Consider the following 15640-nt stretch of genomic DNA (forward strand, 5'->3'; position numbering starts at 1 on the left):
GGTATGTATAAGTTTGTTGAGAGCATTCTTGTAGAACTCATTTTGTAGATAAATGTTTTCACTTACATTGGATAAATACCTGACTAAAATTCCTGGGTCATATGGCAAATACATATTTTACTTTCTAAGAAACTGCCAAACAGTTCTCCAAAATAGTTGCATCATTTTTTTATACTCCACCAACAGTGTATTTAGAGTTCCAGTTGTTCCACATCCTGGCCAGCCTTTGGTGTATTGGTCTTGGATGTTATCATTTTGGTGGATATAGAATGTTATTTTGTGCTTTAATGACTTGATGACTGTCGAACATTTTTTTCATATGCTTATATGTTCTCACATATCTTTTGTAAATGGTCTGTTTACAGCTTTTCCCATTTTTAACTGAGTCGATCATCTTAGTACTCATTTGTTGGCTTTTGTGTTATGAGTACAAGTCCTTTATCAGGTATAATTTTTTTTAATTTTGGTGAAGTCCAATTAACAGTTTTTTTCTTTTATTGTGTTTTTTGCATCTTTTCCAAAAAACCATTGCCAATTCCCAAGATGTTGAAGATATTTTCTTTTTGTAAACTTTAGAGTTTTGGGTTTTACCTTAAGTTTTCTGATTCAGCTCAAATTAATTTTTGTTTATGAATTTAAATAGACCTTAACCTGGATATATATATCTCCAATTTTTCAGCATTGTTTGTTAAAAGACTTTCACTTCTCTGTTTTTCCTGACTTGGTGCTGTGAGTGAAAATCAATTGATGCTTTTGTGAATCTATTTCTAGATTCTATTCTGTTCCTTTAATCTATTTGTCTATGTTTATTCCAGTACTTAAATCTGTTTTAATTATTTTAACTTTATAATAAGACTTGAAACAGGTAGTGTAAGTCCTCCAAACAGAATATATTTTAAAATGTTATAAGTAAACTTTTAAGAGCTTATGTTTTTATTCTAGATCACTTTGTAAAGATTTTTTCCTAGTCTAGATCCTTTCCATGTCCTTATAAATTTTAGAATTATCCTGTCAGTTTCTTCAAAAAAGTCTAGAATTAGTATAATGATTATACTTAATTTTTAGATCAATTTTGGGTGAAATGGACATCTTAATTACACTGAGTCTTCCAGTCTATGAATGTGGTATATTTCCACATTTATTTAAGTCTTCTTAAGTTTCTCTCAGCAAAATCATATAGTTTGTAGTGGGGGATCTTGCACATCTTCCTTAGATTTATTCCTTGGTATTTGATATTTTTGATACTACTATGAAAGGTATAACTTTTTAAATTTATTTTCAAATAGTTGTTTCCAGAATATGGAAATAAGAGTTGATTTCTGTGTATGACATTGCATATTATGACCTTGATAAATTAACATCTTGGTTCTACTAGGTTTTTTTCTTTTTTGTAAATTCCATATTTTACATTTTCTAAATGTAAAATATTTTCTGTGAATAACAGCAACTGCAATCTTTATGCCTTTTATTTGTTTCTCATGTCTTTGCACTAGCTGGAACTTCAGATACAAAGTAGAAGTGATAAAAGCAAACATCCTTGTTTTAGAGGAAAAGGATTTAATATATTCATAGAGTTTAAAATATTAATTCTAATAACACATGTTATAGGGCAAAATTTAATGATAGATAAATGAATACTGTAGAAGTTGTCTCCATATGCCCCTGTTCTAATTTACTGTCATTTTACATAGAAAGGTATAAGTGATAATTGTTCCAGCTTAAGTTAATATTAAAGAATTAATTTTTCTTTTGTGGATTTTTTAATCCAAACTAAAAGTTACTTAGCTTTCAATTAAGTATCACTAAGTGACAATGACTTGACTAAGTCTTATAGACAGCATTTCCATTTGTTTTGTTTTTTTTTTACAGTTGATATTACTAGTTTGAAGAATTTATATATTTTGTTATATCCAGCATGCCCAGAAAGCAGCAAGGTATTCTTAGTACCAAAACTGTATTAAATGCAATTTTATCCTTTCTAGATGAGTCAGCTGGTCCATTAGATCTTACAGAACTTTGGGATTTAGCATCATACAATTTATCTACCATTTATGGTAGACCGCAGGACAGCTCACTAAAAATTTAGAAGCAATAAGCACCAGAAATAAGAGTACTCATTGTATAGGACCTTTCCGTGTTCGTTTTTAGAAAGATTTATTTTCAGGACGCAGGCAATGGTTAACAAGTCATTCTTACATATACAAATGTTTGTATACTAATGGAGCAAAGAATTCCCAAAGAAATTGGTTCTTTTTGGTTTGCATTTCTTCTATAGCTCTTCCAAACAAACCAAACACAGCAAACAAAACTGTAAAGTGAACCAAATGTCTAAAGCAGTGAAAGTTTGATGAAACTCTGATAAGTTAAATTATAGTCTGCCAGGAACTGTCATCTGTGTGATTCTTAAGTCTGAACATGTATAGGGACAGAAAGGTTTTCTGATAAAGCTCTCCAGAGATAATTATTATCCTTTCAAAACAGCTAGGATCATTCTGGTACTGATCAAATAGAAGCAGCACTTTTCCTACCTGACCTCTGAAGGATGGTAACTGTCTCTGCCCTTTTCTTCACCATGAAAGGGGCAGCCAAGTTCACATGGATGATGTGTTACAGAAGACCACATACTTACTAGAAAACAAGGTTTTAATCTACTCCAGTAAGCCTGATCTGATGTAGAATATTTAGGTTAGTACAAAGAACATAAGCAAGGGACATTAAGAAACCTGTAAGCTACCATTGTATAATAGTCCAATGATGTTTTCTGTCTTTTTTGTTGGGTTGAGAATTTGAGCATCTCAGGTGAAGTTATAAAGTAAAACTTTAAAGGACAGGATAAACATATGATGCAGTATGTTTAATAAGATAACAAAATGTCCATACTTCCTTACACTGACTTGGAGAAGATTTGGGGTCGTTGTTCAACTTGGTAATATTCTGTAAGACCCAGGCTTGGCCTTCACAAGAGGCAGTTTGGTGGAGTGATGGTGTTCTGCACCTGGCGGAAATGGCATTGATAGCACTGAATGTGATCAAAGACTTGACCTTTAATGACCTTTCAAATAGAGGCTAATTTGACTTCTTTTCTCATGTGCTCCAATCGCAGCCAAATGTTATAGATTTGAGAGTAGGACAGGACAACTCAGTCTGCTGTTGATGGCATTGCCCCTCCCCTATGCCTGGAATTGACCAAATGAGCTCTTTGATTCCAGCCAGACTCTGGGTTTATTATAGATGTGCATAAACTTAAATGAGTTGATCTTGTCTACAGAACTAAGGAGGACCCCCTGACCAGTGTGTTCCCTTCTACTCCGATAGGTGAATAGGGTGGCAGGATCAAAGGAAAAGGGGGTGCTGAAGAGCATATGCTCTTGCTCGCTCTCTGGGCTACCCAGCAAGGCCCAGGCTTATATTTGTAAGACTTGACTCAATTTGTTTTTTTTTTTTTTCCTTAGACTACAACCGAGGTGGAAATTAAGAAAAAAGGCCCTGGATCGCTCTTAGTTTCCATGGACCAGCTGGCCTCCTATGGGCGGAAGGACAGGATCAACAGTATATTGAGTGTTGTCACAAATACACTAGTAGAAGGTATGTGCCCTCTCTTGAGTCCAGGCTGCTGAGATATGCATGTGGGGTATGCACAAGTCTGATCTCGGTCCTGTGGTCTGAGTTTTGCAAAACTATCACTGAGCTTTATGAATAGCATCTGGTTATAGAGCCAGCATCCCAAATAACTTTTTTCCCAAATCTGCATGCAGAGAATCAAATAAGAACTTCAAAGCTGCTGCAGAATTGTGCACAGATAGGTAAGAAGTAAGAAGGAACTACAGGAGAGGTAGCTGGAGGGTCCCAGGAGGTCTCTGTAGTCATCATCATGAGGAGTCAGTAGAATCAGCTTGAAGAGCTGTGAAGATAGAAAATGATGGAAACCCCCTCAAGTTCTCTCCCCCAAAACATGCCTTCCTTTTTTCCTTTTTAACTACTCACAGCCCTTTTGGTTTTCCCTTAAGGACAAATGTACTGTGCATTTTGATTACACTTAATCCTGCCTCTCTTCAAACACCCCCACAAATCCATAAATATATTTGATGTGTGAATAGGTAAGCTCCCTGCCACAGGGAAAGAGCAGCGCTCTGGAATCACAGCTTGTCTGCAGGAATGTTGCTGTCAGCGCCTCAGTAGCAGGCTCCTCCATGACAGAGCCTGGTGTGCTGGGGGCTGGCTGGGGTTAGCTGAGGGCTGGCTAGGGTTAGCTAGGGGCTAGCTGATACTGAAGCTCGCCCCCCACTCCTGGCAAGGGCTGTCTTTCTTTCCAGTTGTGGTCTCTTGCCCAGGCTCCTCTGACTTTCTGTGGGAGATTCAGCGACGAGAGTGTCTCTTTAAAAAAAAAAAGATTTTATTTTTATTTATGCATATAAGAGCTGGGGTGCAGGCCAGATGCAGGAGGTGAGAGGATTCACCAGAAACAGAGTGGGGAACAGAACAGGCAGATTGACTGAAATACACTGCTGAGAGGAGCAGCAGGCAGGCAAGACAGGAGAGGTCTGCCGCACCATGTGGGTCAGCTCCCTGGCCAAGGATAGACCTCCTGCTGCAGAGACGGTGGATAGCTTCACAGTGCTGTGCTTAATCCGTTGTGCCACCACAGAGGCCCAAGAGATTGTCTCTTATAAAATTCAGATTTATTATGCACAGACCTTCACTGGATTCATGTCAGCTTAGCTGAGTTGTTCCATTATAGACCCAAGTATTATTTAGGCATCAGCTTGCTGTTCTTCAGAGTCCGGGCACCCAGGCTAACCCAACAATATCAGTAGTCACAAAATAGGGAGACTTAAAATGAGCCTTTATCCTGGGGACACACTTTTTTTTTTTTCAGAAATTTAAGCCTAATGCCACTTGTGCTGTGTGGCCATGTATGTGCTGGGGAGGGGCAACTGTGGAGACTCCCTAGATAGGAACTCCCTTGGAGTTAGACTGTACCCCCACTCATCTTGAGAATGTATCAGGTAAAAAGAATTTTGGACTGACTACCTTGAGCCACCTGAACAGTTTCATTTATTCCTGTTTTCCTTTGGAGTCATTATCTGATATAATATCTTTAACACTTGAGATTGTAAGTAAATGACTACAGGTCCTGAGGATTCCTTACAAGAAACACTATCTTAAAGTCTCTTGACTAATTTTATTCTTCACCCAGAGATCAAGACAGAATTTCTCTAAGCATCTATGGCAGTTGAGAAAGATGAGCAGGGGGTGAGAGGATTTACCAGAGATAGAGTGGGGAACAGAACAGGCCCAGTGGGCCTATTTCATTACAGGCAAAGACATCAGAGTGTGGGACAGCCAGGGCCAAGCGACCACCACCTGCTGGTGACCGCAGTGCCCAGCCCGGGCTCTGGCGGAAGTAGATGCTCAACACGTGTTTGTTGAGCTGAGCTTTTCTGGGTTCCCTTGCTGGATCTCCGTGTTGCCTTTACCCCTTTATAGAGTTGGAGGGAAAACACTGGAACATTAGTTTTGTCTTTTTCTATTCCCTTTTCTTTCTCTTCTCCCCATTCCCCACCTTCTTCTTTCTGTCCTGCTAGCCTTGTCTTCAAACACATTTAAGAAAAGAAATAGCAAGGATAGATTGCAGGGGAGAAGGAGATATCTGTTCCTGAGTAGAAAGTCTTTCAAGCTCTTCACTCCTTATTTCTAAATCCTGCTCACCTAGTCTTTAGATGTCCCTCCTATCCCCTCTCATAGTATTTGGCTCCTTTTGTTAGAGCTGATGAGCCAGACACCACAAGCAAAGAACAATGCATGGCTGAAGCTGAATGATGTGAGAGGGAGTTAAAGGACATAAAGAAAGATCCATTTCTATTTAATCACCCGTCCCTGTGTATTTCATGATTACTCCATTGAAAGCCAGCATGGAATGAAAAACTGTTCCTGCTTCCCAGATGTTCAGTTAGGAAACCCTGACATTTTAATCTAAAGATTAAAATCTAAAGATTAAAATAATTATTTCCTAAAGCCAAAGAAGGAGGCTCCAATCTACCTAATCGTTTAGAAACCACAGTGGGATTCCAGAATCCTGTAAATAATGAGAAAGTCCTGCCTGTTCTGCCGACCCCCTATCCTGGTCCACACATGCTCACCAGGACCCAGTGGACTCAGCAAGATGCACAGAAAGCAGAGCCATAAGTTTTGGGGTATTTCAGAGGACTGGAGGCGCAGGTATAGGCAGAAAGTAGTATGGTCTCACTTCTCAAAGCAGAAAAGCTGTGGGAGCAGGGAATAGAGCTGGTAGAATAAGAATGAAGTAGTGATAGTATTTGGTGTTATTGATTCTTGGATAAAGCCGTTTCAAAACTTATGGAGGCAGCTGACCATCACCATTGCTGCCATGTTTTAGTTATTCTTTTATTTCACTGAGAAGCATCAAGCGTCAGTGCAGTTACTTAACTAGTATCTCTCTCCTGTGCGGCTATAAACTCATATTCCCAGTGCCTACTGCTCTGTAGGTACCTGAAAGTTGCTGAATTAAGAGAAGCCCCTGCCTTCAGAAACTCGTGGTCTGTGCTGCCATCTTGATGGACTTATGAGGCCTTGTCTGAAAACGATTCCACCATCCCCAAGGTTGCCACCTACAATGCCTTCTCTGAAAATGTCCAGAGGCGAAGTAAGAGAAACCCCACAAACTTCTTTCACCCCCATATACTAACCCATTCTCTCACACCAAGACTCAGCCATCCCAGGCATGTGGGGCCAGTGACAGGTTGCAGTATCTTTATGGAACTCTTTCACCTAATTAAGTAGCTCCTGAAGCTCATGGACTTATTACTTTTCATGGAACAGTAAATACTATCCTGAATGTTGTCCCTTCACAGTGATCATGCATCAGAGCTCTCTGGTATCCCTGTGGGGATCTTCTGGGTGCCCCCTAGGGTAAGGGAACCCCTCTTCACTGTCTGGCAAAGATGTGCAGCCTAGTTCACTGTAAAACATTACAATTGTGTCAGCTGTCAGGAGTGTGAGCAGTTGCTGCCTCAGCCCCCATGCGTGCCGGTGAGCAGCAGACATTTGGAGAAGGGAGGAGAGAGAAAAAAGGAACGGAACCAAATTGCCAAATATGTACTAGGAGAATTTATGGAAATAAGAGAACCTTTTCATTTTCTTTTTTTGGGAAGAAAACTAAATTTACCTTGGGGAGGGAGTTCTATAAGGAAGAAGCCAAAGCAAATTTTCTTCACAGACTTCCTTTCCCACGCAGACTCCCACGTGGTGCTCACTGTGGCCCTTAAATCTGAAAAACCAAGGCAACCATTTTCTTAGCAACCAGGGAGCCAATCAGAAGCCCACCCAAAACACCCCATCTAAAATAAAGCCATCACCATGGGCACCATCCAGCTGGTTGAAAAACGGCAAAGTAGACTAATTTAAGGCAGCCATCTTGTCCTTGGTGAAATGTTGGGAAACTTTCCTTTGTATTCCTTGAATGATTTGATTTTGTCAGCAGAATTAGGCAGGGATGGTGGAAGGTGGTGACATCTGACCCTGTAGAACCAGTACCTTCCCTCTAGCAGGTTTTCAGTTACACCTTTAAAAGAACATCCTCCTAGGGCCTCCCTGGTGGCGCAAGGGGTTAAGACACAACCTATGAAGCTGCCGCAGCCACCACAGTGCAAGTTCGATCCCTGGCCGGCCTCGCAGCAACCCACATGGCAAGCAGACCTCTTCTGTCTCGCCTGCTGCTCCCCTCACCCATATATTTCAGTCAGTCTGCCTGTTTTGTTCCCCGCTCTGTCTCTGGTGAATCGTCTCACCCCTCCACACACCTCTGGCCTGTACCCCAGCTCTTGTATGCATAAATAAATAAATCTTTAAAAAAAAATAGAAGAGCATCCTCCTAGATCAAGTCCTTGGACCTTTGTATCCTAGCTGCAATAGTCCACACTTAATTTGAGGAGAGCTTTGTTACATAGGGCCTCATGCCTAGATTTTTGCAGCTGCCACAGTGGCTCTCTACCGTTAGTATCTAAGAGTCTTTTTTAATCTTTGTTTTGTGAAGAACCTGAGAGATCATCTAGTCCAGCGACTTGAAGTCTGTGTTTATCAGTGCTAGGATTCTCAGGGAGGACCTCAGGGAAGAAAGCAGTGGATCAGGTGGGCGCTAAGCCAGATTCCTGCGTCATGTAGAGCAATTCCTCATTTATCTGTTTTACATACTGAAAGTCATGTAAGATCTTGTTAGGACAAAAAGATTCCGTTTCTTAAAAAAGAGACAGAGACAAGAGAAGACAAAAAGAAGAGAAAGACAGGAGAGAAGAGAGGTGAGAAAGGTAAAGGAGACGGTGAAGGAGAAAGGAAGTGATTTACATTCCAGCTGAATTATGAACCGCACACTCGGTGACTTGCACTTCTGAGAGAGTAAGAAACGTATTTCAGGCGATAATGGTTGCTGGTGCTGATTCTGCTGACAAAAAACAGTATAGCAAATACTTCTATAGCACGTACCGCTATATTCGAGGATGTTCTGAAGCACAAAACACCGTGTGTGTGTGTGTGTGTGTGTGTGTGTGTGTGTGTGTGCGCGCACACGCGCGTGTGTGCGCTTTATTTTATACGTATCGCATATCGTGTTATGTATTTTAGCTCATTTAATTAATTGGCGTTCTTTGCTTAAGGACCCACAGTTAGCAGGTATTTGTGTCCAAGTATGTCTGGTGTCAGTCTACACTCTGACTGCTTCTCTGATAATAATTTCATGATGTATAATATAGTGCCTGCCGTTTATTGAGGACGTGACATGTGCCAGGCTCTATGCTCTCCGCTTTACATGAATCAACCCTTGTTACCCTTATTCAGTGGGTGAGAGTTACAGACCTGATGAGTCCTGGAGCCTCTAAAGTCCCAGTGCACACATGAAGAACTGAGGCACAGAGGGTCCATCTTTACCTCAGATCTCACAACTGGTGGGTGTGGAAGCCAGTAACAGACTCCAGAGACCTAGTTCCTAACCATTATGCTCATATTCTTAAAATGGATGGATTGAGTCTGGTTTATAACTAGATCGTTAAGAACAGGAAATCGACCTGGTCCTGATAATCATGCCTCTTGTCTCCCTTCAAAAGAAGGAAAACGGAGGGGAAATCAGTCTTCCATTCCTTATTCCCAAGCTACTAGCAGTGATAGCCACCCAGTGAGGGTAGGACCTCCCCCCGGCCCATATTCTCTCTCTGATTGAGGAGCCACCTGTGTTCTTTACTCATTGCAGAACTGGAGGAGTCACAGAGGAAGTGCCCACCATGCTGGTATAAATTTGCCAACACCTTCCTCATCTGGGAGTGTCACCCCTATTGGATAAAACTGAAAGAGATTGTGAACTTGATCGTTATGGACCCTTTCGTGGACTTGGCCATCACCATCTGCATTGTCCTGAACACACTCTTTATGGCGATGGAGCACCACCCAATGACGCCGCAGTTCGAACACGTCTTGGCTGTAGGAAATCTGGTAAGATGGGGCTCCATCCCCTGGTGCTATGATCTGAACATGTGTTGCCTGTAGGACATCTTTGTCTAGTACTGAAAGCTGGGATTTAGTTGGGGAAAAAAAGTAACAGTTCATTAGAAGACAAATACTGCCACACAGGCCTTGGTGCTGACCGCACTGACCCCTATGGTGACCCCCTGGCCACCAAAACCCCTTCTCCCCTGCAGAGCTTGGAAGACATCACTTAGGAGCTGCTGGCAGAAAACCAGCCTGGTACAGAACGGGAGGCTGGTGCCGGGGCTTGGCTTCAGAGCCAGAGCCAAGAACTTCTGGATTTTTTTCTCATTCTGTTTCTCACGTTGATTCCTGCGTTGTTGTAGCAAATTGCATCCCCTTTCGCCTTCAGTAACAGCCACCACAAGAGAGGACAGGTCTTTTAGTGCCCTGAGTGTAACTGTAAATTTGCCTTCGCTGTCATATCTTAATTATTCATGTGACGACTCTCTGTGGGGAATTTTTAATTCTAGACTGAATCTCCCCCGCCCCCAGTCCAACTTCTGGTCTGTCATCTGCCATTTCTGCCATTAGTTGTTCTGTGCCAAACTTATTTTCATGTTAGCTTAAGTCATATATTTAATGTATTATTTAAGTATAAGTGATGAGTGCAGTTTTTGAAAACAGATTACTCAGTATTTTCTGAAGTCAAGTAGCCATGATTTGGAGATTATCTTTACTTTTTTTTTTTTTTTAGTTTATTTATGCATACAAGAGCTGGGGTAGAGGCCAGAGGTGTGGAGGGTGAGAGGATTCACCAGAGACAGAGCAGGGAACAGAACAGGCACACTGACAAAATACACTGCTGAGGGGAGCTGCGGGCATGTCAGGAGAGGTCTGCCTCGCCATGTGGGTCAGCTCCCTGGCTGGGGATTGAACTTGTGCTTCAGTGGCTGGCAATTGCTTGATAGAGCTCACACTTTAACTCCTGCGCCAGCAGGGAGGCCCCAATCTTTACTTCTTTGGTACAAAAATCAGGAGTTGTTCGAATTAGTAAAGAATTAGTTGGGCAGAATCCCATAGGTCAGCTGGGTCTCATTATTCCTTAGGAGTTACACCATCAGCTTGTCAAATCTAGATGTTACTTAATTTGAGTATGATCTCTGACCAGTGTTTGTCCTCACCCCCCTCCCACACACGCAGTTTCTACCTTAAATCCTAATAGACTATTGAAGTTTCATAATATAATTTTGAGTTCTGTTCTGAAAACACACATAGCAAAAGGGGATCCTCTATCTGATTAGTCCTTGTAGCCCCTTGTGTTCCCTGGTGTATATCCAAGACGATTCCGTGTTGCTTTACAGCACGATGCCGTGCTGTAAAACTGGATGCCACCAGATGAAACACTCAGAGTCTTGAAATAGGACACTCCCACGGACTGCCTAGGAAATCGGCCAACACCTCTGAAAGGCACCTGAGGGTGAGCTCAATATGACTGGCTGACCCAGGGGCTTGGCCATGGAGCCACAGTGATATAAGCCACAGTGATATAAGTGTATATCATGTAGTGTAGACATATGGATTATATAGATAACGTTTATTTAATTAGCCAAGGATTAAATAACAAGAACAGTGACTTGATCAGTTTTATTGTTGGTGATGATAGTAGTGGTTTCCCTATAACATTTTGTTTTCTTCAGTTTTTATTTTATTTTACAGAATTAGTCCTTGAATTCTGTGGAATTTTGAGAGGCCTTTTCACCTTCTCATGAATAGACTTGCCCCCAAACAAAGTCAGAAAATGACGTTATTTTTCCCTTTCTTAAATCTACACAGTTTTTTTTTTTTTTGGTGGGTCCCTCGCCGGCGGCCGGGGAACGAACCGGCACTGCAGAAGCTGCCCACAGCCTCGCAGCCCAGCGCTCAACCGCTGTGCCACCAGGGGAGGCCTAAATCTACACACATTTAGGGGCATCCCTGAATTAGCATTGTGAGCAGTCAAGACTGCCCAGAGCCATCGATGAAGAAAGAGGAGCAAAGGAAAGGTTGGCAGCTAATATTCAGGGACTCTGTGAGACTAACCAATGAAAGCAAAGTTCTAGAATAAGAAAACACTTTGGGGGGCAGGAATTTTCAAGGGAAAAGTAAATAATGATTAGTAGAGATAGAGTTCCTGGTTCAGGATACTGTGGGCAGGCCAGTGGATGAGATATGAGAGTGAAGGGCAGGAAATAAAAGCTGGCACCTAGATGCGGGGATTAGTACCTGAGGGAAAAGTGGAGCTGACTGAGGAGGAACAGGTCTGGAGTTTAAAATAAAGAATTCTGTTTTGGACACGGTAAGTGTGGGACATCTGCTTACTGAATGAAGATTCCAGACAGGCAGTTGGGTAAACGCTGGACCTCAGGGAAGCTTACACCATGAGTGTTTTCTAGACAACCAGAAACTCAGAGATACCTCTGCTGCCGTCAGCTCAGTGCCGAGCTGGCCAGAACACAGAACTCCAGGTCGGAAGATGTGGGGCTTGGTTCCTATATGATAGAACTTAACCTGAAATAAGCCAGTGATGTTCTGCATCTATAAATTGAGGCCAATACCGTGTCACAGTGGCTGGGAGGACGAGGCGAACACCTGCACAGAAGCTTTTGGCACAGTGACCAGCACTGTACAGATCTTAGGGGCGGTGTTAGTGTATTTCAGTAGGAGAATTTTTGAAAACTTGAGATTTGGATAGAGCCTTCAACTGAACCTGAGGCTAAGAGGATGGGACAAAGGGAGACTGACTGGTATGTGAATCAGGGTAAGACTTTGTCTTCCTGCTGGAATGCCATGTTCTTCTCACGGCCAGGCCAGTTCAGTTGTGTTTTCGGTAGATAAGCAGACAGATGTGCCATCCTTCCCCCTGGAGCTTCTCATCTGGCTCAATGGCCAACTCGACCAGGCCACATCCTCAGCCTGCCTGGCTCTGATACCCCTCACCTCGCTGTATGGGCACCTTCAGGCCTCTGAGGCTCTGACACTGCAGTAGACCATCCTCCCACCCGCCCGCCACCCGAGCACGCTGTCTGCATCCCCTTCAGCTCTACCTCTCTTCCTGGTCCCCCACCCCTTCATGTGGACACCCTCCCATCTCCCCCGAGCCTCAACACCCTGTGCCAGCTCTTCCCACTCTCTGACACCTGCTGCAGGACTGTCCCCCAAAGTGGGCACCCCTCCTTGTCCTGCGCAGGCTCTCACAGCCCATATGGGGCTACCCCTGCATGAGCACTCTCACCCCCTCTCAGGTGTGACTCCCCACAGCCCTCCTCCAGGGGCGCCCTCTGGGCCCCAGCTCTGGCTTCAGTCCCTCCCAGGCGGGCAGGGCTTTAGGGTTGAGTCTGGTAGGAGGAAGGCAAAGCATAACCTGACATGGAACTTTAATTTCTGAGATTGTAAGCAAAAAAAGAAAAAATAATTTTCCTCATTCACCAAATACACATGAATATTATTTCTAAGCTGCACTTTAACGAGATTTGCAACTGAAAGAAAATCTTTTTATGCTTTCACTTTTCTTTCATCTGTGCCCTCATAGCCCCCCTGTGCATACCTCTTTATAAATACTTATCACATGCTATTTTCATTTTTCTGTCTGTTTCCTTCTGGTTGGGTAACCAGCTGTTCCAATTTGCACAGATCTGAGGAGACTCCTGGGATGCGGAACTCTCAGTTTTAAAAGTGGGACAGTCTGGGCAAACAAGTACAAAATGATCACCTTAACTGGAGGCCCAGGCTTGAGGGCTGTCAACCTTAAGATCCGGAAAGACTCAAGCGAACGCGGAGTAGCGACTACTTGGTCACCTGCCCCCAGCTGACCGAGCTCCTAAGAAGCTGTTATGATACTTCTCATAGTCTCCTGTGGTCTCTTGTCTCCATTGTGGTAGACTTGGGGTTTTTATCAAAATGAGTTTCATTAACTTTGGGAAAGCACCCCCCCTGCACAACCCCATTTCTGAGGACAGACAGGAACATGCAAGCCGCAAATTGGCTCAGACATGTGTTACGCAGACGGAAATGTGGCCCTTCTCATCCTTCCCAAGCCCCAGGATGACCCCAGTGTAGACACCCCAATTTTAGGACACTGTGGGCCTTGCTTGGTGATGTGGCATTACAGGTTCTATGCCTGTGCTCAGAAACCTGTCCAAACTAGAAAGATACACTGAGGCGAGTCAGAACATCCTCTTGGGACTGCCGTTCTCGCCCCTTTTGTCTGAGACCCTGTTACACGCCTACAGAGTTAAAGAATTTTGGCTTATGTGATACGCACCACAGTGTCCTAAAATTGAGAAAAATCTTCAATATTTATTTAAAAATAACAATAACATACCCATTCTACAATTACATAAATAGCATATTGTATGTGAAAAAAATTTTAAGGGCACCTTTTGATATTTTTGCAAATCGCTTTCATGTCTAGTTTAATACGAGACAGCTAGATTCTCTTACCTGCTTCTGCACTCAATCTGTGTGATATATTGTTTGGTTTGAAGTATAGAAAAAAGGCCCAGCCTCACACAGATCTCATGTCCGTTGAAAGGCTCTTAGGGACCTGGGGATCCTCAAGTATGCCGTGAGAACAGCTGCATTAGAACATAAATTCTTTTTTTTTTAAGATTTATTTATTTATGCATACAAGAGCTGGGGTACAGGCCAGATATGCGGGGGGTGAGAGGATTCACCAGAGACAGAGAGGGGAACAGAACAGGCAGACTGACTGAAATACACTGCTAAGGGGAGCTGTGGGCGAGACAGGAGAGGTCTGCCCTGCCATGTGGGTTGCTCCCCAGCAGGCCAAGGATTAAACTCATGCTGCAGAGACTGTGCATTGCTTCATAGTGCAGTGCTTAACCCCTTGTGCCACCAGGAAGGCTCGAGAATATAAATTCTTAAGGGACGATTTGATGACAGTCACAAGGCAGTGTTTATGTTCAGCTTGTCATCCATTGCCTATACTTTTTCCTTCTCAAGAAGCATAATACAGTGCAAGTAAGAATGGCATCATAAGGATAACCTTAAATCTGTTCTTCTCCAATTTTAAAAAAGTAACTCCTTCACATTACCAATATTACAAGTTTATGTTCCCTCAAATGATAAGAGCACACTCTGTGTTGAAACAACATGGTTGCTGACCTGTCACTAGCCTTCTTGTCTAGCATCTGGGGGCCATTCACCCCACTGAAAAGTGGGGTCACACAACTCTGTGTCTTCATTGATTTCCTCTCAGGACCCAGAGTTCCTTAGATGGGAGTTCCCGGGACCAATGAGCCAGTACTTAGTACTGAGAACTCCCTGTATGGTCGCCAGTGGGACAGCAAATTCAGTCTCTACTTAGTGTGCATGACACAGGCTAATGTTCTCCATAGGGGAGATACGATGGGTTTACAATGAGGGTGAAATGTGTGTCAGGAGTGAGCTGCTCTGCATTCCCTGACCTCTCTTATAAGAATATTCCAGCTGGGTTTTTTTTTTTTTTAAGATTTATTTATTTATTCAAGCACCGGGTATAGTCAGAAGCGTGGGAGGGTGAGAGGATTCACCAGAGCCAGAGCAGGGAGCAGAACAGGCAGACTGATGAAGTACACTGCTGAGGGGAGCAGCGGGTGCAGCAGGAGAGGTCTGTGCGCCATGTGGGACCCTCCGGGAGGCCGGGGATTGAACCGGCGCTGCAGAGGCTGCGGGCAGCTCAACCGCTGCTCAACCGCTATGCCACCAGGGAGGCCCCAGATGGGTTTTTTTTTCTTGGTGGTGGTGGTGGTGTGTGTGTGTGTGTTTGGTTGGTTGCTTTCCAAACAATAGCTGAACTGATAGTTAGTGATGTCCCATTTGTATAGATGCTCAACAAGTTCAAATTGACTGTGAACTTTGAGTTAGTTTAACTGGATCCCTTCAGGGAATATTTTCTTTCAGTTTTCAAATAAAGGGGACTCATTGTGGACACCAAAACGTCTAACCCACTTACTCATTTTCATGTATTTCCATTTAATCATTCTGTGTTGGTACTGTTTTGCTTTAATTTGCTGTATTTCCAAACAGCAACAACAGCCTAAATATTTCTACTATTCTTAATTGCCCTCAAACCATATCTTCAAAATATTCCTTAAACGCCTTCATATGTAAATTTGGTAGCCAAATG

At 43.0% G+C, this 15640-nt stretch overlaps 1 protein-coding gene across 2 annotated transcripts in view; it reads left to right on the plus strand.

Moving 5' to 3' along the window:
• The window catches only part of SCN8A (sodium voltage-gated channel alpha subunit 8), a 164924-nt gene that overhangs the window by 110882 nt on the left and 38402 nt on the right, over nt 1–15640 (plus strand). For both annotated transcript variants that reach the window (XM_054696632.1, XM_054696631.1), the window contains 2 exons: nt 3453–3585; nt 9260–9498. In XM_054696632.1, the coding sequence (XP_054552607.1) occupies nt 3453–3585; nt 9260–9498 (372 nt within the window). The remainder of the gene's footprint in view (nt 1–3452; nt 3586–9259; nt 9499–15640) is intronic.

Source organism: Talpa occidentalis, unplaced genomic scaffold, assembly GCF_014898055.3.
Source record: "Talpa occidentalis isolate TD23 unplaced genomic scaffold, MPIMG_talOcc4v2.1 talOcc4.16, whole genome shotgun sequence".
NCBI lineage: Eukaryota > Metazoa > Chordata > Mammalia > Eulipotyphla > Talpidae > Talpa > Talpa occidentalis.